General features: G+C 47.6%; 1 protein-coding gene across 1 annotated transcript; it reads left to right on the top strand.

Annotated features, from left to right (window-relative positions):
* Nucleotides 1–26691, top strand: LOC144167197 (uncharacterized). The gene is made up of 5 exons (XM_077696544.1): nt 1–110; nt 12762–12882; nt 13342–13478; nt 15985–16105; nt 25630–26691. The coding sequence occupies exons 1-5, from the start codon at nt 47–49 to the stop codon at nt 25832–25834; spliced, it is 648 nt and encodes a 215-aa protein (XP_077552670.1). The 5' UTR covers nt 1–46; the 3' UTR covers nt 25835–26691.
* Nucleotides 26692–27833: the final 1142 nt, after the last annotated feature.

Raw genomic sequence — 27833 nt, 5'->3', positions numbered from 1 at the left:
TTCGCGAGTGTGCGGGTCGGTTCTGTCGTCGTTACAAACTATCGGTATGGCGAGTCGCAGCGTTCGGGCCACAGCGGTCGTCGTTTTTGTCGTCTTCTGCGGAACAACAGGTAGGACTTACAAAATCTTGATTACCATTCCTGCGTACCAATGCTCTATTTGCAGGGTACATAGCGTAGATCTAATTATAGTTTTAATTGCAATATCAAATGTTGCAAAATGAATGTAGTAGCAACAACCCCATTCTTTAATAAACTATGAAAATCATCATCCCTTTCTTAAGAGAAATATCGTTAAAACGCGACGCTTTTTACACGCCACCTGAGTAAAAGCCAAAGTCGAAATTCCCGCCGCCCCATGTCCAAAAATCTAACTGCCGAAGTGCAAAGCAAAATTCCAACTCTGCTCAGAGAATGTATTTCGGTATCATCGCTGCAAACTGTGTCTACTCCCAAACTATATTTCGCGTATTACTAGCGGTCGGTTAAGGGTTCAAAACCATCTTATTGTTATTTAATGCGGTGTGTGATAGATGCACGCTTTGTGAAATCCGTTGCGTGAAGCTGACTTTTCTTCAGCGTGTTTAATGTTGGCTTTCCTGTAGTGTGTTTAGGTCAGACGTGAACGCCATCAGTGAGGCAGAAAAAATACTCTTAAAACATTTAAAAGTTCATTAGGCCATTGTATTCGGAAGTTTCGAAAGAATCTTGGACAGCGTTATTTGGAAGAAACGTGGCCGATTACTTGAGCGAATCGCCGGAGCCTTGGCTCGGTGGCAGTGGCAGAGTGTCTCCGTGCAAGTTTGGGCGGCTGTGTGTGACAATGGTCACTACATTTCGGATGACGTTTAGTGTTCAGTATACAATCTTATGCGGCCAAACTAAACCTTGGTTATCAGGTGAGCCGTATGTAAAGAATACGGTCAACAATTACGGCTTACTGATAGTTTAATTGCATCCCAAAATCCCTACGCATCGTACATATAGTATAAACAAGACACCAACGGCTGTACGTGGCGCATTTCCGCAGGCCTAAGAAAGTTACGGGGAATCCAAAGTGATTTGCAGACCTCTTCTAGAGGGCGCCGAAAAGATGTGGAACCATGTGCGGGCATTTGGGTAACGCACGCGATAATTAGAAGGTGCAAATATAGAAAATGGAGCGGACCGGATGCTCAAGGGAAAGCAGGCATTGGCATAACTTCATGAAATTATCACTGAGAAGTTCTGTAAGGTTGATAGAGCGGCTCTGCAACGCCACAGCGAGATCACGACTGGGAGGCCGAAATGTCTCGAGATTAGAGGGGACAAGCTAAAGTGGGAAAAAGAAGAGGGAAAGGTCCCCGGCCAACAATACCGCTGTGGACACGGGTGGGATACCAATGCAGTTGATCAACCAATAAGGACAAAAGAGCAAGGGAAGGCTTCTACAAGCTATTAGCACAGTGACAGAAAAAAAGGCAATACCGCACACTTGGCGCAGTAGCAGGATGAGCTTAATCTATAAGGGCAAAGGAGACAAGACAGCCAAGCTTGTATAGGCCAGTCACTATCATGTCCGTGCTATTGGCCTCGAGGACATACCGTGGCGCCACCTACGAGTGACGTCATTTGTAGGACGCCGAATCGTGTTGTCTGCTACAGCAGATTTCCCGTGTGTATGCGGAAGCGTGTGTTTTTCTTGTGGCCACCGTGTCGCCCGCTCCTTGTGGATTTGATGCAAATTACCAAAAAAGTTGTCTGTAAACCAAATAATTCGGGTAAGTAATCAGCGACTCGCTTGTTCCCGGCGACACCGCCGCGTTTAGGTAGTTGCTACCATCGCGACCCACAGCTCTTACATACGCAGCCAGCTAACGCCAAGGACGATGCAACTGATGCCGAGAAAAGTACGCTGTGAATTCATTATGAAATACTTGTGACGGGACATGTGTGTGCAAGTAAACACCTTGTAACAGCGACGGAAACGCGTCGCTCACTTATTATCTCACCGCGCGAACTGCCCGTATTTCTGGTACATGAATGACGCGAGAACGCTGATGAGATTGCTTCGCCGCACATGCTTAAAATTATTGTTATGGTCTGCAGTTTGGCTTGATCAGTGCCTATTTCCCCTACAATGTTTTTATAGTCATGCCCGGATTTGATTAACGATCACTGCCGTAGCCTGTACTCTGCACGGCTCATGTTTACTTTTCGCGACTTGTCCGCAATGTATGAACGGTATAAACGCGAGTTTTTAACGCCTTCGAGCGGGTTCGGACAAGGTTATATTTAGTTTTCATTAGGTGCTTGGCGGGGTAATTTATAATTGCAGCGTGTTTTGTATGTTTACAGTAAGCCGGAATTTCTCAAGCATCAATTTCGAAACTCAAGACTGCTCACAGAAGGTGAGGCTGCGTACGAGGAGAAACACGTCGTTAATGATTTCGGGTAATGGGGATATTTAAAACAGGAGACCCGAGCGTTGGGGTCCTCAAGAAGTTAGAGGAACCCAAACGCAACACGCGCGTGTGCGACGGGAGGGCCTTCGCCAACAGCTCGCAGCCGGCTTCGGATGCACGTAATCGGATGTTGGGAACTTTAGGCTTGGCGTCGCAGCAGATATTTCATCGCACTTATAATTGCGAGTGACAGTCTCTAACAGAACGTTTCACCACGCTGGGAACTCTGTAAGCGCGGTGATTTCCGTTGAAGTGATCGACGATCAAGATACCTGCACTGCCTCGGCCGATTCTTGCGCGCAAGCATAGCCATCCTTCGGCCGCTCGCCGCACCGTGCGTGAACGGGCCGGCGCTGCCGGGACCGACCTCCGCGGCCGGTCGGCGTAAATCGCGGCCACGGTGTATAGAATATTTAGGTGTTGACACTGCGCGCGGCGGCACGGCCAGATCTTGTTCGCCGCTCCATGCGCTTCTCCGGAACGCCGCCAGAGTGCGCCCCGCCACGAGGGCCTGTCTGCTCGCCGAGCTACGGCAGCCGTAATGAAGGTGCTGTGGGATCGTTCGGTTGAGCGGCGTGTACGTGAAGTTTTTTAATTGCAGATAGGCACAGACAGATTGAAAATGTTGTCGACACCAAATAATTTTGGGCTACTTTTATTTTTACTCACAGAAACTGCAGCAGTGCGCGGAACAGCAGCGAGAACGCGGTCGTGCGACCCTTTCGAGCTAGTTGTCAAAACGCTTCTATTGCGAATAATTTTTTTTGCTCATCCGCACGACTCCTGAGAGCGTGGTTACTTTACCGCCTTTTAAAATAAAAGGTTGTGTTAAACGCACACGCTCGCTCTTTTGGGCCGAAGAGCCTACGCGTAGCATAAAATGGTGCTTGAGCAGTGTAAATCGCCCAAGGTTGAGGTAGTAATGCCCGCCGTGCAGATAATATGGTAAAATTCGTCCAACTGTGGTTCTTTAACGCGTCCATAGAAGTCAGTGACGCTTTCGTATTTCGCCTGTATCAGAAGTGCTACCTCCATAGCTAGGCACACAACCCGCGTTGTTTTGCTGTGTAGCGTGACGCCTGCGCCGTTGTACGCGTGATGGCCCGGAACGAAGCTAAACCAAGACAATACATACGCGACATTTTAATGGCTAAGCCACTGCAGTGCTGCCTACTCGACGCGAAAATGATCAGTGAAAATTTCCCAGGCGTTTCTCTATCAAGCTCGGCTTTCACGACGATACCGACGGTGCTGAGCGGTTGTCTATCTCACGGAAACACAGGCGTGCACGCCCAGATATAAAATACTGACGCGACTCTAAACTGGGATTGGCGGACATCAGTTTGGAATAATTGCAGTCGGCGTGGTAAGGCTACTTCGTGGACCACAAAATTCTCCACCGAACTTAGTAGGGTCAGGGCAAATTATACAGCTTTGTCAACGTATTATGTTGAACCAAAATGTGCAGCGGGTAAAAACTGGGCCCGCGATGGCTGTATAACCTTAACCGCAGCGCTGCCAGGGCATACGGCGTGTGGTGTGCACGTGTAGATGCTTCTTTGAAAACACATAAAAGATACCGGCATCGGTAGCCTCAATTATTTCTAATAAATTTGGAACTTGGGCTAGCTGGTTCTTTCGCACATTTTGACAAAAAAGACTGCACGTAGACAAGGGCGAATAAAGGAAAATACAAGAGCTCATGTTTCGGTTTCCTTTCTTTGTCCTTATCTATGCACGGTTTTTTTTTTGACAAAAATTTGCGGAAGCCTCAATTATTTCGTTCGGGGACCTTGTGACCCCCAGACTTTTGATATTGTGAGACTTTACTGATCAGGGAGCTCAATCGAACAACATAAGTGTAACACTGACTGCGGCATCAGCGAAAGAATGCAACTGTGCCCGTGTTCTGTACGGTTTGAATAATCCAATTTGGTTTTAATTTGAAGCCTTGCATTGCGGTGTCTATTATTTCCCACAGTGGCGTATCCAGAAATTATTTTCGGGGGTTACTATACGCCACAGGTAAAAAAATAAAAAAAAATAGATCCTGCGGCGAAACAATTTTCGTTTTTCTGCTTTAGTAATGTCTGTGTTATTTGTTTCGTCGACGTAATATCTGCACAAAAATACGGATACGTATAAGAACCATACTTCTGAACAAACCAACATTCTTGTTATCCTTGTTTTTACATTTTAATATAACGATTCGCTGCGCTGCGAGGCATTGCTCTGTCTAGGCCCCTGATTACCCATGTTTTAATTCAATTCAATTCAATTCAATTCAATTCAATTCCATTTCTTTATTTCCTTTGAGAGGAAGGGGCTGGAGCTATAAGCTGTGAGTCCAGCTTGACAAAGGCTCCAGCCCCGTATACAATGGCATCAGTGTCGGCGGTGCGACACTCGTCATAGGTAAAACATAATTGATATAACCATTACACAACAAAAACACTCAACATAACAAAAAAATTCATTATACATATCGTAAGCAGAACTGCCTAAGACTGTTTTTAGGATAATATATAATGTTGCTGACAAACTTTGAAAGGCGTAATATAGGCATATTAAATACTCTTGCTGTTAACTAAAAGTTCGGGTCTTTTTATGCCACAAAAAGTTATTGAGCATCAGAATAAAAATGATTCTGGGAAATCCGAGTTTACATTCAGCATAAGGATAAAAAAATTATTTTTGTTCCACGAAATCCAAAATAACACACATTTTTAACTACAATACGCCTTTCTAGCTGGAGAAACACAATGCATTACAAGTGCCGTTCGCAGAGATTTGCCATCGAAAAGCACATGGGCCGCGATATCCGCGCACTGCGTCGCCTTGCTGTGCCGCATGAGTTCCACAACGCTCACTGCGGCTGGTGCCGCAGTGATCGGTGACGAACACAGCGTGGAAGCTGAATCATAATGTCTACTCCTCACTCTGGCAGCAGAAAACACCGAAACGCCGCGTGAATGACACGGAAAGTCAAGGACGCCGCGCATCCACCGCAGCTGCGCCCGCTACTCCCCCCTAGGGTGCGGGCGCGCATCGAGGCACCATACTCGACCTTACTCCCCCCTCATTCGCAGCGCCCCCGCGCCGCTGCGGTCTGCGCATGTACTAAGGGCGAACACGATCTGGCCACGTTCTCCGCCGCGGCGGCCGGCGAGTGTCAACACCTAAATATTCTTACACCGTGATCGCGGCAGATAATTGAGCATCGCTTTGAAAACCACAGCTGATGACACTACCTATCAGAATTTTTCGTCACACTAACATCGACTTTCACCAATCTGGAACTTCTTTTCCATGACTTGTGTGATTTTAAAAAGCGGCGACAAGTTGTTGCTGCCGCGACCTGCGTCGGCTCGAGCCGCGCCGTCGGCTGTGCGGGCAGGCACGGCGGGTGCGTGGGCTCCTGCGAGCAGTTAACGCTTCATGATTTCCTGCTTCATACATTTCTTGCAAACAAGGGAAATCTAGAAACTTCACTCGGCGATCGTCGTAGTCCACATTGTTGATCGGGGAAACAAGCCGCTGTGTCCGCTTCGGTCGCATGCGTAATACACCACCACGCTCATGGTGTTTCCGGATAATCTACCACAGTTGATACGGTTATACAGTCACCATTAGGTCGCGCTTGACGCACTGAGAATTAACTTCAAACGAAGGAAATTAACACGAAAATCCTTTTAGAACGCGCTTCCTAAGCGAAGTGTCACGCGTTGCAAGCCAACTACGCAGCAAGATAGGAACGGTGATCCTACAAGTGACGTCAAAACGATCGCATCGCAGCGCCGGCCTCTCCAGTGGTGGGCCTCGCGGCCAATACAGATTTGGAACGCAGGCAGTAAGATTTGAACTAGACTAATGGGTAGAAGAGTATAGAAGGCTACGGGAACTTCAAAATGGGTTTCGAAAGGACAGAAGCCTAGATGACAACCTATTTGTAGTAAGCCAATGCATACAGGTGTGGAAGATGCAAAACAGTCCTTTGTGGTTAGCCTTTCTGGACATTAAAGCGCCTTATGATAATGTAGACAGGTAGTGGCTGTGGAGTATCCTGGAGGATGAGGGAGTGGGGGCATAATTCATTAACTTACTCAAAGACCTATACCGGAGAACCAAGTGCAAATATTTGTGGGAAGGGATAACATACCATAGGCCTGTACACAACTTCAAGGGTTTGAATCAAGAATGCCCTCTTTCTCCACTGCTGTTCACCATCTACATGGCGGATTTATAAAGAAAGTTAGAGGGAAGTAGGCTGGGATTCGATTTATTATACATTAAAAACGGACTGGTGGTGAGACAGGGAATGCCAGGTTTACGGAATGGAGACTACATATTGTTGATGGCGGGGGAACGGAGAGGCATGCAGGGCCTGATCGATATATGCGGGGAGGAAGCGACGCACCTTGGGCACCTTGGGCTCAGAACCCAAATCGGTATCAGTACAACTAGAAATACCACGGGTAAAGAAGTATAAATATTTAGGAATATGTCCTAACGATGGCGCACAATACACGCATATTCATGAGGCCCACCTCAAAACAAAAGGAAGACGGAAAGCGCCTATAATGGAAGATAGAGCGCTGTGGGGCTACCAGAAATACGAGGTGGTAAGGGGAGTCTGGAAGGGGGTCATGGTACCAAGATTTACTTTCGGAAATTCGGTTCTGTGCATGAACCCAGAGACCCAAGCGGGACTCGAGGTACATCAGAGGGCGGTAGGTAGGCCGGCTTTACGAATGAATTGGTACAGGGGGATATGGGCTGGTCGTCCTTTGAGGCAAGAGAGGCGCAGAGTAAGGTAAAATTTGAGGACAGACTACGTAACATGAAGGTAGAAAAATGAGCCGCGAGGGTTGTTAGGTACCTGTATATCAGGAGCATCGGCACGCGGTGGAGACGGAGGACCAGACAGGTGACCAAGCGGTACGAAAACTCGGTAGGGGAAGGGGGGTGGACACAGCTGTTAAAAAAGCAGGCAAAATCGGCAGAGACGACGAATTCGGTGCAGAGGATGGAAGAAAAAAAAAACCCTGGAGACTTATAGAACAGAGGAACAAATAATCAGGAAGGAAGGTTTCCGTGGCAATACGTGAGGCAGTGCATTGCTTTTTGAAGCACGGGCGGTATGTCTGAGAACACAGGCGTACACGGCTAACTACAGGCAACAGGACGAAACTTGTGTATGCTGCGGCTGGGATCGGGAAACCGTAGGGCATATTGTCATAGGCTGCACAGAGATACGACTGCGACGAGGCGACGGGGAAGCAACGTTGATGGAGCCTTTGGGATTTGGTGTGAGGGGGAGCCTCAACTTCAGGGCCATAGAGGTGACGAAGAGGTGGTTGGAGTCGTAGTGGAAGAAAAGTAGGGAAGAAAGTGGGACGCAGGATAAGTACTATACCGAAATAGAATCAGAAGGGTGGACGTAAACAGGGCTGCGAGGGCAGGAACGGGGAAGCGATGGGAGTTTAAAACAGGGGGGGGGGGGGGATAGAGAGATAACCCTATAGGTTAGTGAAGAATAGGGGAACAAAGTAGAATAACACAGGCAAGTCGGTTGGTGGCAACCGACGTCGCGATTCAAAGGGAAGGCCTCTAATTATCATCATCATCATCGCCGAACAGAATACTCATCATTCCGGCGAGGCCTGGCTGGTCAAACGGTGGGAGGGATGTGAGAGTGCTGTCGGCGTGTGTTTTGTGTATTAACTTTTTTTTAAGTAAAGCTTTCTACCTCTACCATCCAGCGGTTCTTTCGTGGTGTGCGAGACATGAAACTCCCGACGCGGCTGCGGAGGTGGAGGGCAGTTTTCACTCACGGAGCACAGTGCAGACGGCGCGGCGAATTTACCCACGTTCCGCGCAAGCCACGCCGGCGGACGCTTCGGCGCGACCCGCTTTGTCGTCCGCTTTAGAGACGGTTGTTTTGGGCCTGTTTAGGTGCAGCTTCGCGCCCATTGCGCGCTTCCTTCGCACGGCTTGATTAAATTGTTCGACAGCACCTTCAGGGTAACAAGGACACGACGGAATTAAGTGGTCGTAGGGCAAAGATCCGTTTCCCGCCCGTTTTCAGGGCGGGAAAACAAACTATAGTGACCACATACAAACATCTGGCCACTAGACAAACAATAACTTTTTCTCGCTGCTTGCGACGAAGTGGAATCCGTTTTCAAAATTGGTGAATAAAAATTCGGTTGCTCTTCAACAAACAATTCGAAAGGCGAACGGAGCAACTGGTTCTGTTAAATAGCGATTACAAGAGTTCCCTCGGCTTCCTCGCAATTCTCAAACCTACTAAAAAAACTAGTTTAAATTGGTAATAATTGGAATCACTAAGCTCACATACCGAATTGTTTCGGTAGCCGTGCTTGTGTCACGCGGTGGTGTAGCCCCGAGTTAGCACATCAGGAGGGCTAGGTTCCGCTGTCTTACCCTTCGAATGACGCTCCTCGCCGCTTTCTCTCTGCCGACACACGTCCGGGCTACACCGGTGGCGTCCGCCACTCTAGCCCGGCCGTGGCCGACGCTTCTGTGTTCGGGACGCTTCCCGGGCGAATTTTTGGTAACGGCATGCAGAATTTCTGGTTTCACTCTTTGTAGAGCCATGTGTGTAAACTCAGGTGACGTCGCATGGGAAATTGTTGTGGGTGTCGCTTACGGCTTTGCTTTCCAAACACTTTCCCAGTGTGGAGTGGAACCAGTTTTTTTTTTTTTTTCAATGATCATTATAGGTTATCTTGATCGTGAGAACGGTGGAGAGGTCCAATGGCCACCTAGCGACAAACGAAAGCAGTTTTTCTTCTAAAACAACAAACGGGCATATTTGGTACACAGAATAAGCTTATAGCGCATGCTGGCAGACAAAGGGTAGTTTATATCATACATTCCACGATAAAACGACGCTACCACAAATTATATTTTGTGCGGCAACTGGTTCAGGCAATCTCGCCCAACATGGTTACATCGTTTAAGAAAATTATTTAGTCATGAATGCGTGCTGACCACGAAAGGCATTGTGACCTCGCCTTTAGAAATTATTCTGGGACCACCGGCCATGAGAGAGCTGCAGTAGTCTGTAGACTTGTAGCTCTGAGGATGGAAGCTTCGGGGTTTGTTGTTCATTTATCAATCTATCAGCGCTGCTATTTTAAAACATATTTTTCACACTTATCGGCAGACATACTTCAACATCACAGTAAATCTGATTAGGCCTACTTCAATTCTTTTTGCCCCATTCTGTAAGGACGTCATATGTATGTATGTCTGCTTTGGCGACGTACGCTGACATGATCAGGACCATCTCATCGGATCCGTAGGGCACGTTACCATAAGAAAGATGCGCTATTTCTTGATGTGACGAAACTCCCACCTACCTAAAGTGTGGCAAATTAACGATTCTTTACTGCCAGTGCGGTTTCGATGTAACTGTATGCTTAACATCTTTTGAGCAACCATTCAGGAGATACAAATGGTAAATGTTATTTTTCGTGTACCTTTTTAAGAGACCTACGCATAACTACCATTAAATACAATACAAATGGTGATATGAACAATTCTGGCGAATAAATTTGTCATGAGATAGCAATCACCAAAACGTTAAACCCGAATGTAATTAATAAAGAAACAAATTTGAGAAAATGCGACCTTTTTGCAAAATAGGCAAATGATATATTTCTATGTAAAATTATAACAAATGCCGTAGAAATCACGTATACCTTAGTAGTTCTTAGATTGTATGCTTCAGATTTGTACGCATTATAAGTGTGTGAGGTAGACAAAGGCGTTCGGAAGATCGGTAGTACAGAAAATTGGAGCGCGATCCGGGAAAGAAACCAGCAGCGCTGGAGGAGGATTCTGACAAAGGGCACCCGACCATAGAAAGATGTAGACTGGCTTATAAAGGCGGTGTCGTTGGCTCAGGGATGATTTTCACATGTCAATGTGGGAGACGCACCGCAGTGTAGTCACGGTTGGGGAAGACCCAGAAAGAACGCCAAGGCGGAAGAGCCTTGATCAGCTCAATATGCTACTCGTCATAACCGCCGTTCGGCAGAAAGCGGCCATGATTGAAGCTGCAACCGCCGAGCGTAGGCAGCAAGATGGAATTTGCACAGAAATTCAAGGGAATTCCAACGGAATTGCGTTCAAAATGTAGCGTGCTTCAAGTATCCCCATTTTTTGTTTTGAATAACTCACCAGGCCCTGCATGCGAATGCAGGTGAAATGAGGGACTGAAATGCTACTGCGCCGAAATATCTGATACATCATCTATTTACGATTATGATCGCAGAACCTGACGCTTGAGTGATTATACTGTGAATTACCCCGGCCTATAACGAACAAAATACATACAAAGTTAAAATTCTGCTTGGTAGGCTAGAAAGACATTTATACAAAGCGATCAGTTACCTTTTCCAGCCACGAGGCTAGCTATATCTTTTCCGTACCTGCTAATGCTCCCAACCACTCGGCCCAAATTCATCCAAGCCATTTTAAAATCCATATTAGAAAGAACATATTGTGATTACGGAAGAAGGATATGTAAAGTTTTATTCATGCGTATATTTATACCAGCCTTACTCTCTTACTTGCCTTACACCTCCCTAATTCTAATAATGTGCAAAATTAAACTACGTTCTAGAAAACAGGAATAATAAGGGAAGCACTGACCATAACTTGTATTTTGCTAAATCTAATGACTGCATCGGAAATAATTAGAACCGCAGTATTTCAGGGCCGGTTTAAACACCAGCGCCGAAGAAATGATGCAGAAATAATAGTTGAGAATACAATTCTAGGAGCTGTGGTTGCACGCAGCATTCGGAATAACGTTTGTTTTCATTTCAAATATTGCTTTTATCTATTGCGGTTGTAGGCAACATGTTGTAAAATTGACTTCTGGCTCGTTACTTTTTATTACGGCGGGTAAAAGCCTCCGCTCCCGTGTTTTTGCTTAAGATGTCAAAGAAAGGACCTACAAAGCTGCCTCTGAAATGAGCGATTGGACCGTTTCACGTTGGCGGTGGCTTTGTGATAGTTCAGTGTGAGGTCGTTTCCACGTAGACGCGTTAGTGCTCATGAATGCTCTGTGTCGAGATCCCTGCGACTACGGCGCGCCTGGCTGCCTACACAGAGGTTTCCCGTCACAGAGAACCAGATCTGTTTTGGGGGAGGGGGGTGATGGCGGCCATGTTCGGAACTGACCTTCCGGGAAGCGGCCGGTTTAGATGCGTGTGCCTACATACCATAGGAAACCCGACGAAAGAAAGAATGGGTACACCGCGCGGGGAAACTCTCCTTGCTGAGTATCGGCTAGTAAGGCAGGGCCATTCTCCTGTACTGGGACACCACCGGCAGCGTGAAGACTCCTGTTCCAACGGGTGAGGAAGAGTTACCGAAAGGAGGACACCCAAAAACATCCCACGGGTCGAGACGATACTTCCAAGGAGTTGTCAAGCAAACCTCCGGTACCCGGAGACCGCAAAAGGCATGGAGGTAGCTCAGTAGCAGATGTGTGGAGAAATCTCTTGGCCAATCGGGGAGTACGGACCGAGTTCTGGGCTCACTGTGAGGACGGAAAGTTGTACCGAGTGTTTGTGAAGAGTCCAAAGTCGCCAGCCACTGTTTGTGTTCGTCTCCGACAGCTGCAGCCAGGCAATCAGCACCGGCGTGTGAGTGGCAACCCTATCGGAGGGGCCCACGATGTTTGATTGGCATAGTCTGATGCCCTACTGAGGTGATAGATTAGGCATGAAAAGAAGTCACACCTATAAGGACCAGGGCAAAAACTCGCCGTCCCCATTCCTCTTCCCAGCTCCCAGAAACACCTCCATTTTCTTCCACCCTTTCTGCCACACCCAGACCCCTTCCGCTACGTCTCAGCGAAATTCAGGGCCCGCTCTCCTGGTCTTCTTGTCCATTGAGCAGCTTTCCCCCTTTATTTGATCTCCACACTAGGGTGTATATTCGCCCTTGTCTTGTGGCCAGTTCATTTATGGTTAACTTGTTTTAATTAATGCCCGTTATACTTCAGTGGTTTGAGGCAATTTGGGTAGTGGAAGCAATTTGATTTACTTTCATTTCACAACCCTCAAATATTAAGTGTGGCTCTGATTTGCTTACCTCTAAACTCTCGGCATTTCAAGCATCAATTCGTATAGCATTTTTAGCGAGCCGTGGGTGCATGATAAACTATATTTGCTGCCGTGTCAGTGTAGTTTGCATTGTACGTAAAACAGAAGCTCCGGCAGACTTCAGCAAGTCACCGCTATTTTAATATCAATTGTTACTACCATATCTCCAGATGGCGCTCTTGCACAGAGTGAACACTCATGTAATGAGCTTGATGTTCGGAGGTGTCTGGTTCACAACGCCGACGGTGGCAAGGGGCATGACATCCTTGCTGCTATTCAGAAAGTATGCAGGTAAGTAGTGTTTTTGGTAAGCGTTTAACTCTTCAAGCATGAAATATGGTACTGGCATATATATAGCGAGTTAGAATTGGAAATTAGGGGCTCGTTGAATGAAGACTGAAATAAGGGTAGGCAGTCAAGAAAGCCAAGGAAAGCGAGGGGGAAAATGTGGTAGGTCAGATATATTTCTTGAAAGAAAGTGGAGAATTATTCTGCAACCTTCCTGAACTTTTTCTCAACACCGTGCCGGTAATATAACATTGCTCAGTGTGTAGGAATAAATTATTTATTTAGTATACACGCTAGCTTTGAAGTAATAAAGTTTTTAAAAAGAGTTATTTAGGGGTATTATGACTAATACATTAACCAGAAGTGGGCGTTGACATCCCTACTCTTCACTAAACTGAAGACATTTCCCGTCTTTCTGCAAACACTGCGTGAGGCTATATTCAAAATATTTACTTTTTTCAGCGGGAAAGTTAAGACTTGCACCGAGATCAAGCCTCTTGATAAATGCCCCAAAGAATATAGAACACGTATACTCGCCATGGAAAACTCCCTTCAGAAGGCGGCTGACGCGGTGTGCCAGAAAGGAACCTTTTCCAAAGGTGAGCGACATCGCGCGATGCTTTTGCGCGGAGGGGCTATTAAATGCATAGCATTTTAGTAACTCACAATGTCACGCGGCGTTGGCGTGCGCTGTCGTAGTCCGCATGCGCGCCTTGTCGTAGTCCGCATGCGCGCCCTGTCGTAGTCCGCAGGCGCGTCTTGTCGTAGTCCGCAGCCAGGAAGAAATAACAGTTTCCGGCGCCCGGTTTCGAACCCATGACGACGCGGGCGGAACGCAAGGTGCCCGGCGCACAACCGACCGAGCCACGAAACCGACACAGATTTCAATGCACCGAACGCGCCTTATATCCTTCACTCATTTCTCGTTTGTTTCGAAAGCGCCACAAGTTGTCCCGCGCTTCCAAAAGATGGCGACACGGGTCCCGCGATCAAGAGATACGACTTGCCGGCGCACCCCCTCGGAAATGCTGTGCATTTGATCGTGCCCCTCGCGAGGGGGATGTCTTTTTTTCGAGAACGGCCCTTTAGAACACGAAACAGAATATATCAGGTAGAGGAATGTTATTTATTATTACCGCTATTATAAAATAAACTATTTATTATCCGCGTTCTTGATTAATAAAAGGTAGTATTTTTCTCTGGTGCATCCAGTTAGAGAGATCTGTAGAACGCGAGATTCAAAACCCAGCTTTCCATTTTCTGAGATTCTATGGACCGCTGCAAAATTAGAAGCCATTTCCGTCCGCTTTTCGATTTCAAAGCTGCACTGCCGCCAACCAATAAGGGTGCAGTACGAAAAGACGCAATGGAGTTCTTAAGAGGGCAGGCAGGGTAGTTCATCCGTTTCTGTGGTTGCTGTTTTAGCGCCGCCATTCACGTCGCGTGACTAATTCGCGAAATTGCTGTAGTTGTTTCGGCCGCCACATATGCCGCATGGTATTTTTCTACTTTCAGGCTTTTTGAATTAACCACTGCTTTATCAAACAGACCGCCGCTAAAATGTGTGTCGAAGCGAAACATTCAGCCTCGCATTGATGATGTCTGTGCGTGAAAACGATCTGAAAACAGGCAACTTTCCCTGACGATCACGATGATAGGGGGGTGGGGGTGTATTCAAAGATTTAAGCACTGTCCTGCCAAGCTTGGCGACAGCTCCGTTAGGCCCTCCTCCTCTAATGGTTGATTTGCAGCACAGGGATGAGGGGCGACCTTGCGACGTATATAGGTATAACGCGATGTTCTGAAGTGGACCTCGACAGCCGTAACCTATATCTCGACGTACGATAAGAAGGACGTTACTCGGAACGCCATAAGGCTGTCAGCCGCAGGACGATAGGCTTAGGATGAAATTTTGACGTTTAGGACCTAAGTGCTAACGTCACATTTCTAGGTTCAACACTTTGAACCGGTACCCACTCGAAAAATTGCTCACTCAACGCCTAACAGCAGGTGTACTATTAGGCAAGAAGGACCAAAAGTTCGTCTTTTGGAGACTGTCTCTGTCACAATCACTACACCCTTTCAGAAATAAATATGAGCGGATGAACGATTAGTCCGCCACCCGCTTGGTCCGTTCCATAAGAACGGACCAACGGGGTGGTAAGTTCCTATGGACCAACCGGGTCGTCCGTTCCTATCCCAACACCCCCCCCCCCCCTCCCGGACGAACTGCTGAAAGGCAGTAGGCGAAAAAATTACGAACAGCTCCAGCAGGGATGAAACCATCGACTCCCGCAACAGTACCCGATGAACCCAATACGCTATTACAAGGCCACGCGGCCAGGCAGGAGATTTGGTAGAAAATATGTATTTAAGTGTAAAGCATGCAGTACTTTGCCCAACCCGACGATTCATTGCTGCTGATGCACTCCGATGAAGCGGAAGTGCCAGGAATGCACATATATAAGAATGAATATCACGAGGCAGACGTCCGTGCTGAGGCCCAGGTGTATGCAGCACATTCTTTTGTAGGGGTACGGATTAACGTGATTCTCTGTAGTGCAACTGACGGGCAACGCGAAAAAGGCTGTACATATCTTCAGTTTCTCAAAAAAGCAGAATAACTGTACTCGGGTATGGGTAGCGTAAGAGTTACGTATATCGAACCTTTTTATCAAAGAAAAATGTATGCCAATAAGACATTATATTTCACCAGTTCATTTTAAGTTCAACGCGTCTAGCTTTTTAGTTTCGTAAGACATGTTCGATGGTAAGTGCAAACAAGGTTCATTCACCCTTATGGCGATACCTAGTAGTGTCTTATGATATACTGTACAAGCACCAGCTCATATGGATGGAAGAATATGTATTATGGTATCCTTTCTGGCAGACTCAATAGCTTCATCACTTCATAGGCACCGAAAGGTGTTCAGTGGCTTCTGATTTTGGGTGCTAGCAATGCATGAGCCTCAAAGTAAAAAGTGCACACTAAAGAGCACATTTTGTGTTGTCCTTTCATGTATACGGGGACTTGAGGGGTGCGCCCAGGAACATTGTTTCTGCTTCATCTTCAAAAGAAACTTATTTCTTGAATCTTTGGCGCAGATGTGACCTTGACAATAATTTGCTGGAGATTGTCAGACCTCGAAAGCTGCGTTGGGGCAATAAAGACAGCTACTCCGGAACTCGACCACCTGAAACACAACTGGAGACAACAGGACTGGGAGTAAGAATACTTTTTTTTTATCCCCTTGTCTCGGGCATTTTGTCTTGTGAGTGGTTAGGGGCGAAATGGTTTTTTAAGAACTTTCTTTTAGTGACCATTTATGATGGGGACTTCGTTTCTGTTACAGTGTTTTCGTATTACTAATGAAAATAGACTGCGTAGTTACTCTAACACTGCAGGCAGATCTTAGCCCCCTTGTTTTTTCTTTCGTTGAATAGGAAAATCTTTTTAGCTCGGCAACCTATGTTAGCTGGCTTTTTACCGCAAGTACTTTGTGACGCTACACTCTCCTTTGGGCTTACTTATGCAATGATGAATACAGGTGTATGAGGAGAGGATGCCGAAATATACTTTCAGGCGAAGCCACAACAGAAGATACCCGACCTTTCTTGTCCACAATGTCAATACCGTTCGGACCCAATGTGGCAGCACGTTCGCACTTCATGTGCTGCAATAACGTGCCTGTCTGAACGTGTTGAATATAAACGCGAATATTGTAGTGAGTGGAGCTTGCCGTCAGATGCAATGTGAGCTATTCTACCTTCCTTTGGTGTAGCGGTATCAACTACGACTTCTTTACCGGATTGGCAGAACCTGGCTTGTTTGAAAAGTTCCGTTAGAAGTAAATCTGGGAATGGGAGAGCTTCATTTTATAGCAATGCCAAAGATCGCACTGACGTTTAGTCGTTTTGCTCACTTTTAATATGCTGGCCCTGAAACTGTCATGTCAATACAGTTGAAGTCTGTCTCGATCAGCAACTGGCATCAGTGAATTTGGCTCAGGTATCCGGATTACCATTACCTGAAGTAAAATAGGGCCTAGACACAACTTCAAAGGGCAAAAAGGTAGCATGATCTTTATTCCGGTGCCATATATTTAGCCAGCACAAGACATCTCAGATAATGTGAACCAAATCGATCATAACTAAAACCTTTTTCAAACGGAGTAACAGAATCATAACTAAAAACTTTTTCAAATGGTGTAAAAGGGAAATTCTGCTCCGGCAGCCAAGAAATTATTGAGGCATTCCTGCCACATCATTACTTACGGCTTAATGCGCCGCTCAGTTACACTGCCTAATTGGAAGTTCAGGCCAAAAGTTACTACGTTTACTGCTGCTGCTTTACGTTTACGAACGTAATGTTGCTGCAAATAAGGCCGTTAAAACGTCGTACAGAGACCAGCTTGCGGATTCCTCGTAATCATCGGCGACGCAGCACCCTACCCCTTCCACAGCGCTGTGATTCGCGTATGTCGGATTTAGACTGCGCTTCTTGTGTAGAAGGGTCATCTGTTGAATAACCGGTGAGGCAGCGCCAATGGACGCCGATTGAGAATGATTAACTACATGGCAGCTAAATTGTGTAGTGATTTAATATGAAGGCAGTGGACGGCCTATTCGGTGAAAAAGCCGACGGGGGTTTTGGTGCTGTCGGAAGCGTTTGAAATGAAGAAAATGTACCCACGCGGCTGCGTTGAGTCGCATGCATCAATGTTCGCCAAATGAAAACACAGTGAAAAGAGATCGCACTGCTAGGCACTGCACGGGTCTCCGCCAAACCACGTGGAAACAGAGGATCCTGAGACTGCTGTGAGTGCGGTGATCGGCAGAAGGGGCACGTCATATACCCCAATGGCCACGCTGAGCCCAAACGAAGACGCTGCAATGCAGCGGAAAGATGTAACTTTTATAGCTCTTTCGCATTTCACAGCTGGTAAAAAGTGCCTGCCGAAATTTCCTTTTCGGTGGCGGCTTCCTCATAACGGCGGAGTTTTCGAACAAGGAGCAGAGTACTGCTTTTTGAAGTAATAAAGAGCCGAAAATGTCGGCCTCCTGCCGTGATCTCGTAGCTTGGTGTGCGTTGTGAGAAGTAATAAAATGATTATACTAGACCTATTTTAGGGCACGTGGACTGCATGGTGCTATGTCCACAACAGTTTTGATGATGATGATGATGATAATTAGAGGCCTTCCCTTTGAATCGCGACGTCGGTTGCCACCAACCGACTTGCCTGTGTTATTCTACTTTGTTCCCCTATTCTTCACTAACCTATAGGGTTATCTCTCTATCCCCCCCCCCCCCTGTTTTAAACTCCCATCGCTTCCCCGTTCCTGCCCTCGCAGCCCTGTTTACGTCCACCCTTCTGATTCTATTTCGGTATAGTACTTATCCTGCGTCCCACTTTCTTCCCTACTTTTCTTCCACTACGACTCCAACCACCTCTTCGTCACCTCTATGGCCCTGAAGTTGAGGCTCCCCCTCACACCAAATCCCAAAGGCTCCATCAACGTTGCTTCCCCGTCGCCTCGTCGCGGTCGTATCTCTGTGCAGCCTATGACAATATGCCCTACGGTTTCCCGATCCCAGCCGCAGCATACACAAGTTTCGTCCTGTTGCCTGTAGTTAGCCGTGTACGCCTGTGTTCTCAGACATACCGCCCGTGCTTCAAAAAGCAATGCACTGCCTCACGTATTGCCACGGAAACCTTCCTTCCTGATTATTTGTTCCTCTGTTCTATAAGTCTCCAGGGTTTTTTTTTTCTTCCATCCTCTGCACCGAATTCGTCGTCTCTGCCGATTTTGCCTGCTTTTTTAACAGCTGTGTCCACCCCCCTTCCCCTACCGAGTTTTCGTACCGCTTGGTCATCTGTCTGGTCCTCCGTCTCCACCGCGTGCCGATGCTCCTGATATACAGGTACCTAACAACCCTCGCGGCTCATTTTTCTACCTTCATGTTACGTAGTCTGTCCTCAAATTTTACCTTACTCTGCGCCTCTCTTGCCTCAAAGGACGACCAGCCCATATCCCCCTGTACCAATTCATTCGTAAAGCCGGCATACCTACCGTCCTCTGATGTACCTCGAGTCCCGCTTGGGTCTCTGGGTTCATGCACAGAACCGAATTTCCGAAAGTAAATCTTGGTACCATGACCCCCTTCCAGACTCCCCTTACCACCTCGTATTTCTGGTAGCCCCACAGCGCTCTATCTTCCATTATAGGCGCTTTCCGTCTTCCTTTTGTTTTGAGGTGGGCCTCATGAATATGCGTGTATTGTGCGCCATCGTTAGGGCATATTCCTAAATATTTATACTTCTTTACCCGTGGTATTTCTAGTTGTACTGATACCGATTTGGGTTCTGAGCCCAAGGTGCCCAAGGTGCGTCGCTTCCTCCCCGCATATATCAATCAGGCCCTGCATGCCTCTCCGTTCACCCGCCATCAACGATATGTAGTCTCCATTCCGTAAACCTGGCATTCCCTGTCTCACCACCAGTCCGTTTTTAATGTATAATAAATCGAATCCCAGCCTACTTCCCTCTAACTTTCTTTATAAATCCGCCATGTAGATGGTGAACAGCAGTGGAGAAAGAGGGCATTCTTGATTCAAACCCTTGAAGTTGTGTACAGGCCTATGGTATGTTATCCCTTCCCACAAATATTTGCACTTGGTTCTCCGGTATAGGTCCTTGAGTAAGTTAATGAATTATGCCCCACTCCCTCATCCTCCAGGATACTCCACAGCCACTACCTGTCTACATTATCATAAGGCGCTTTAATGTCCAGAAAGGCTAACCACAAAGGACTGTTTTGCATCTTCCACACCTGTATGCATTGGCTTACTACAAATAGGTTGTCATCTAGGCTTCTGTCCTTTCGAAACCCATTTTGAAGTTCCCGTAGCCTTCTATACTCTTCTACCCATTAGTCTAGTTCAAATCTTACTGCCTGCGTTCCAAATCTGTATTGGCCGCGAGGCCCACCACTGGAGAGGCCGGCGCTGCGATGCGATCGTTTTGACGTCACTTGTAGGATCACCGTTCCTATCTTGCTGCGTAGTTGGCTTGCAACGCGTGACACTTCGCTTAGGAAGCGCGTTCTAAAAGGATTTTCGTGTTAATTTCCTTCGTTTGAAGTTAATTCTCAGTGCGTCAAGCGCGACTTAATGGTGACTGTATAACCGTATCAACTGTGGTAGATTATCCGGAAACACCATGAGCGTGGTGGTGTATTACGCATGCGACCGAAGCGGACGCAGCGGCTTGTTTCCCCGATAAACAATGTGGACTACGACGTTCGCCGAGTGAAGTTTCTAGATTTCCCTTGTTTGCAAGAAATGTATGAAGCAGGAAATCATGAAGCGTTAACTGCTCGCAGGAGCCCACGCACCCGCCGTGCCTGCCCGCACAGCCGACGGCGCGGCTCGAGCCGACGCAGGTCGCGGCAGCAACAACTTGTCGCCGCTTTTTAAAATCACACAAGTCATGGAAAAGAAGTTCCAGATTGGTGAAAGTCGATGTTAGTGTGATGAAAAACGTGCTCGAGTTAGAGATAACGCGTCTTCTTGACCAACGCATTTGGACGTGTAGTAACAACGTGCCTACATTGTGTAAAATTTCCTTGTGCCCAGCAACGCGCCTAATCGCTATGGTTGCCATGAACTCCTGCTCCTTTTGGAGTGGCCTTACAGACAATCAGCCAGCTGACACGACAACTTTTTAACCATGTTCATTGACTAAGCAACGTATTTGGAAGAAGCAAACTTGTCCATACAAAAAACATCCCCCTCGCGAGGGGCACGATCAAATGCAGAGCATTTCTGCGGGGGGGCGCGCCTGCAAGTCGTATGGATTACGTATTGGTTGTTGTTGTTGTAATTGTTGTCTTCCAGCGTAGACATTGTCGATGAAGTCGATGGTGAAACGTGCCGTGAACCCCCTGCCGCGGCTATGACGCAACGTGGAGTGGCTATGACGCAACGTGGCGCGGCTATGACGCAACACAATCCAACACAATCCACTTTAATCAAATCCAATCCAAATCCAAGCAAATAAAAGCCAATCCAATCGAATCCAAGCCAATCCAATCGAATCCAATCCAATGCCCCTCGCGAGAGAGTGTTACAGCGCCGAAATCGCCACCACGCGAACGCGTGATGCTGACGTCACGATCACGCCACAGATGTTAGCGACCGCAGCGCGCACGAACGACATATGTGGTTTAAGCGCGAACCGACCGCGGCCAGAGAGCGCGATGCGAGCGCCCCACCTGTTCTTGCGCTCGAACCTAACGCGTCGAGAGAGGGTGTTGCGCACGTCCCCACCTGTTGTGCGCCCGAACCGAACGCGGCGAGAGAGGGCGTTGCGAGCGGAGAGAAGGCGAGGAGGACGCGGGGGAGAGGGCGCACCTCTGGCCAACGGTTGAATGAGTCAAGGATATAGGCACGTTCGTAACCTTCCGTTCTGTGTCGGCTTTGTGGCTCAGTTGGTAGAGCACCGTGCACCTTGCGTTCCGCCCGCAGAGTCGTAGGATCGAAACCTGGCGCCGGCAAGTATTTATATAGTGTAGGGGGAGCGATGCGGACGCGGACTACGGACGCCAACGCGGGTGACATCGTGAGTTACTAAAATGCTCTGCATTTAAAATACGGTCGCAATAGTTTAAGTGCCTTCACACACGGAAAAGAATGTCTTCAAAGCACAGCAGTGGAGTTAGGTACCCCATAACGAAATGGATCCTATCCAGTGGTGTTCTTGAACACGTGTTTGGTGTATGTAGTGAACAAGGATTGTGGGCAGCGAAAGTGCTAAACTATGTGTTAAAAGAAGCTATCAAGTAGAAATTGCGATAGCCGGGAATGCCATCTAATTCAAGTGAATAAATTAATGAAATACTGGAAAGCATGGTTATAACTGCCTCTGGCGATAAGTGCAACCGGAAAAGACATGGCGACCGCAGTCGCGCGAGGATTAGCTGGCCGCGCGGCAGCAGTGCAACCGTCTGCAGAGGGGTGGCCCGAGACGAAGGGCAGGTACGATTCCTTTCATGGTATCACCAAATATTATAGAAATAGCAGGAGGGTGCTGGAACCGCCTCACCACGAGCTAACCAGGGAGGGAGTGTCCACGTTCAGACAGCTGCAGATGAATTCACCGATGATCCCCGGTATTCATGAAACACATACAGCCAGAACTCTTTACAGACGACACCTGCGTGTTGTGTGACAATGCTAGGGCCTCGACAGCCCACTCGCTGTGGGACTGTGTAGTGCGACGTAACGAGGCGGCAACCAGGTCAGATCTACCGCCGTGGATCCAAGAAGCAGTGCGCAGTTATGACAAGGACACCCTACCATCAGCCGTCCAGCAGGTCCTGGCGGCCCTCGAAAATAAGAACCGTAGTGAAAGATGCGGGGAGACGCCCTCCCTTACGGGGCAGCGGCGTCCAACCCCGTAGCGAGTAGCGAAGGGGTGGTCCAAGTAGGGGTGACATCGGGATCGGCGAGGGGCTACTTCCGGGCGCAGTGTACACACAGTGTCGGTTGCAGGCATTCAACAAAGTCTTTTCCTTCCTTCCTTGCCTACATCCACGAAAGTATAATGTACTTTCCTACGAGCACAATACAGCCTTATCACCTTTCACCAGATCCTTATGTGAACAGTCCCTGTGTAAACGCTTTCGGGGAAACTAAAGCGAATATCACGCATGCGATCCAGATGCAGTTCCACACCACGGGCACTTGTAAGTACCAAGAAAAGTTTAGGCGGATTTTATCTCCGAATATGGTCCTTAAATGTGAGCTATTGTTTGGCTCGGAGTGATTGGTATCATATTCTGATGTAAACACCCAGATATGCTTGGAACTACTTTACATAATTTGTCATCACATCGCTCGCATTACTAAGGATAGGCCAGCCTTCCAAGCAGGCTTTGGTACCCGCATTACTCACAGGCATAGGTGAGAGTGCCTGCGCTTGTGTGTGTCGCTTCATACACCAAGGAAACAAGGAACAGTGGCTGTGAAGAAGTAGAATTGCAGCACGTTGCAATCACACTGTACTTAACAGACAGACAACATACTACATGTAATAAAACAACACTTGGTATGATACACAGCTGACTGACACAACAGAGACACTGATGTTTCCTGAGCAAGGTTGCGAAGAGAGAGCACACATTTTACACACCTCTGAGTCCTCACTGGATCACCAAGACCTATGTGCAGCGGGGGGTAGAGTGTCCATCAGTAATCCACATACTTATTCAATGCAATAGACTTGACACAACACTACGCAAACAGTTCCCGCAACTATACACACGACATATTCCACGATATCCGTCGTACTTTTTAAAGCAAAGCTTTCTAGCTCTACCAAACAATGCTTCTTTCGTGGTGGGGGGGCCAACAAACTCCCAAAGTGTCGGAGGCGGCGACGGGGGGAGGGAGGTGGGGCGGAGTGTTTCACTCACGGAGTGATGGCGCGGCGAATTTACCCAGCGTTCCCCGCGCAGAAATGCCTGCTCGCCGGCGTCAGCGTCTGCGTCGGCGGTGCGCCGTTGTCGTCTGCTTTAGCGACGGAAGTTTTTGGCCTGTTTTGGTGCAGCTTCGCGTCCATTACGCGGTGCCTTCGCACGGCTTGATTAAATTCTTCGACGGCACCTCCAGGGTAACACTAACCCGACGGAATTAAGTGGTCGTGTGGCAAACATGCTTTAAGGATTAGTTTGCAGGGCGGGAAAACAAAATGTAGAGAACACATACAGACATCTTGCCGCTAGAGAAACACCACCTTTTGAGCACTGCTTGCCAAGAATGGGACTTCATTTTCTATATTGGTGATTACCGATTTGAGTGTGTTTTAAGAGGTATGAGAAAAGGCGAAAGTTGCAACTGGTTCTGATAAATAGCGATTAATAAAGTTTCCTCAGCTTTCTCCGAATTCGCAAACTCACTAAACTAACTAGTTTAAACCGGTACGAATAGGAATCACTAAGCTCACATGCCGAACTGTTTAGGTGTCTGCGGTTGTGTAGCGCGGTGGCGTAGCCCCAAGCTAGCAGATCAGGATGGCTAGGTTCCACTGTCACACCCTTCGAAAGACGCCCCTCTTGGTTTGCTTTCTCCCTACGCACGGCCAGCCTACAGAGGCGGCGTCCGCCGCTCTAGCCCAGCCGTGGCCGACGCTGCTGCTGCGTTCGGGACGGCACTCTCGCGAGGGAGTGCCGTCCAACTGCCAACATTGTTGTTTGTTGTTTGGGGTGCGGGGTCAAACTTGTGGAGGTGGGGGCTGCCCGAAGCGCCAGCACTGCCCACCGGAGTCCCACCTGCCGAATCGCAGGGACAGGCCGAACCCATATTCTTCTACTCGGGACACGCAAGGTGGAACGCGCACTTGTACGGCTGCGCAAAGGGCGACTAGCAGTTGAGAACTAGCCTCCAGCAGAGTTCCCACTGCGCGCGCAGTAGTACCCGGAAGCCTTCCGCGTCCACAGGGCGTAGTGTGCGATACAGATACCCACTCGTGCCGTAGTGTTCAGGGCCGGGTAAAACGACTCGCGAACTCTGTCATATCAGACGAGCAACTGGTCTAGGGGGACCGATTGCTCCGGCCGATTGCTCACCGGGGTCCCGGATGGGGCAGAGGTCAGCCCTGACACAGTTTGTGCATGAGCCCCTAGGTGGGTAGGTCGAGTCCGTCGCCACCCCGGCTAGGCCGAAGTGGTTGTCAAGTCGGGGATTACCCGCACCCCAGGTGTGTGGTTGTTGGACGCCGGGCTGAGTTGGCCCGGCGCTCCTGACACATTGAAATCCTTGTTTCTACCACACGGCCGCTTAGGCCGTTTGCCACACACCCCTTTAGCCGTCGGGCTCGTGAGCGCTGACGTTGCCCGTGGGACACCACATGGAAGCGGGTGCGGGCAGGGGGGAGTGTACGCCAACTCCTACTACTCCCCCTGGGGCACATGGTCAATGCTCCAGGTCAGAACTATCAGAAGGCAGAAATACCTCAAATGTTCTAGATCTACAAGCACTTGTTCACAGTGGTCGTGAAGCGAGGGCAAGATAATACCCAGCTAGAAAGAGAGTTCCTGGTGTATCATGCCTACGTTGTGAAGGTAATTAAGGAACCTCTGCAGTTTTGGTGGATGCATACACAAGATTGGCCCACCCTCTCACGTTGCGCACTGGATTTTCTGGGTCGTGCCATATTTAGTGTGAATGTCCAAAGAACATTCTCAAGGTTTCGCGTGGTTAGTCGGAAGGAGCGTGCTGCGATGACAGACACTAAAATTGGAAAATATGCCTGCAAATACTACAAGTTGTAAATGGATGTCACCACGAATGTTGCAAATATGGACTCTGCATAAAAATGTATGTGCTGTTTGATTTCTTTTGTTGCTGTGCATGATATTTTTAAAGACTCATCCATACTGTACGACCCTAATAATCCGAAAAACTCCAAATTCTGCATACTCTGAACGGAAGCTTCGAAAAACTCAAAATTTGCAAAAATAAATAAACTACAAAAAACGGACCTCCGAATTTGCTCAAAAATGAACTCCGAAACGCAGAGCCCTAGATATGTGACAAGAAAGACAGGGCTTTTAGGCAAATATGAATAGGCATGGCAGGATTCGCATGTATATGCCTAAACATTGAATTGGCGCTCTCTGCGTTGTTTTATGTTGCTAGAGATAACTTACAGGACCCAAGTTTCATAATGTGCATTACGACTACCGCAGTCACTTCAACACCGAGCTTTCCAAGTGCATCGAGGGACTCCGTGACGCCTCAGAGGAGTGCCAGGCTGCTGACTTCGGGCCAGTGAAGAAGATCATCGAGATTTTATTCACTCCATCCCCACCGCCCAATAACGGCAGTGGATTGACGTCAGCAGCTTTCATTTTGACGGCATTTGTCTCTCTTCTTGTGTCGTTAGCCTTTTAAAAATTACAGACTTACAGCAGGAGCAAAACTTCCATAAGCATCGCCTCTTCTCCAATTGCGGGTAGCAGGGACTCAATTGTGCGACAGTTGTACTTTGTGTGGGACGTCGGGAGCGCGCATAGTTCGGAAGTACGCTAATTTCGGGAACAAAGCCTTAATTTACGAACACTACTTCTAATGTCCCTTTAGGGACGTAATTCGCGGTTATAACGTTATTACCTCGTGCTTGAAAGGCTAAGAATTCCTTTCAAGCAATCAATACTAGATTATGATTGCTTGAAAGTGCTCTTCCTTGTAAAGCGGCTTGCATGAAAAGGTAGTCTTGCTTGAAAGTCCTGCAGAGAATTGTCTCTGGGCCCCTGGCTGCACACAGATAGGACACGCAGGCTCACATATTTTGATGCGAAGAAAGAATTTTGTACGAGTGTGTACAAGACACAACACAATTTAAAGGGAACTGCATACACACCGTTCCTCTCTTTGTGTTGTTTGCTGTTGTCTGGAGTTCTTGGGTAACAGGCAAAACCAGGGAACGTGCGTTTCTTTGTGTTAGGATGCGCGAAATATAGTTTAAAATGGAGGCAATAATTATGTATGACCCTAAAGATGGCGTATGCATGTAAATCACGTATGACTACTGTAACTGCAGGCCTGAATTTCCTAATATTAGGCTTGAGTTATCGGCCGACGTAATACCTTATTGGGGCTGTATACCAATATATTCCCACTTAGTGATGATGATGTAAAGAAATATTTCGCTTTTGAGTGCTTTACTGCGTCAAAAAGTACTTGCCCTCCAGTGCTGCACCTTCACCATCTATAGTTTTGATGTACACAGATATGAATAAATATTCTTTATCGGCAGTTTTGGTGTAGAAATAAGTGAATAAATTATTAATTAGGCACATGTATAGAAGTTGGCCTGTCGCGTTTGTTCTCATAGTGCGTGGGTGGCAAAAAATTATTCATTTTAAAAGTTAACGTGGTGGCCTTTCTGACTTGACTGCCTTCCCGTTAGAACCAGTGGAGTAGCCTTAAACTGGTTTTCCGGCCTCCAAACCTTTCGGTGAGTAAATATAGCGCACTGTTTCGCCATTAGTAGTAAGTTGGGACATAAAAAATTGCTCGTCTTAAAACGGCATCGACTTGGAAGTTCCTGATCGAAAATAGCAGCATTAATTGTGCTAGAAAATTAGGTTGGCATCCCAAAAAATTAAGTGGTAATGCTGGTCTATACTGGAGAGAGAGAGAACGCTTTTTTGAAAGCTGGAGAGGTCAGCCCCATAACGGTAGGGCTTGCTACTCCAGATTAGGTGAATACAGGGATGTGACAGCGGAAAATGGAGAAAAAAAGAAAAGAAAAGAAGAAAAGGGCAGAGGGGAAATGCAGACATATATAAAATGTATATGTTCAGAGGGTTCACAGAACCTCGTCTAAACCCGTTTCTATTCCAGGGAAAAATGTTGAAGCCCGGAGTAGGTGCCAAATATGCTGGTATGTTAGGTGTATACGGCGGCTATACTGGGCAGTAGTGGCGGCCTTGGTAGTGAACGTTACACCGGAAACATGCTGGTGAATAGACCCTTTTCAGAAAAGTTGCCAACATAGCAGATACGCGAGCTTTCATTATGACAACACTGAGGTGATTCTCAAACGTCGGCCATGATAAAGGAAACGCGGGTGCATCATAGCCCGGCTGCGCGGCGCTCTCTTAGAGGCTCTCGTAGTCACTTCGGCGTTCAGTCTGATCGGATAGGTTTCTGACCTTTTAGATGCGACTGCATCTTATTCACTCGCCTTGTCCCTCCATACGGCGTTGTTGTCCATCCACACCCCTCCCCATACACTATAAAAAAATAATAGTTAGCGGCGCCCGGTTTCGATCCCACGACCCTGTGGGCGGAACGCGAGGTACATGGTGCTTTTCGCACTGCGCCACAAAACCTTTTTTTTTATTGCCTTGCTTTGACAAAAACATGCACCAACAAACATAACCAA

Source organism: Haemaphysalis longicornis, unplaced genomic scaffold (assembly GCF_048455015.1).
Source record: "Haemaphysalis longicornis isolate Haplotype H1 unplaced genomic scaffold, Haemaphysalis longicornis Haplotype H1 scaffold_2, whole genome shotgun sequence".
Classification (NCBI taxonomy): Eukaryota; Metazoa; Arthropoda; class Arachnida; order Ixodida; family Ixodidae; genus Haemaphysalis; species Haemaphysalis longicornis.
The sequence above is the reverse complement of the archived record's forward strand: the minus strand, read 5'-3'. Positions and strand labels throughout refer to the sequence as shown.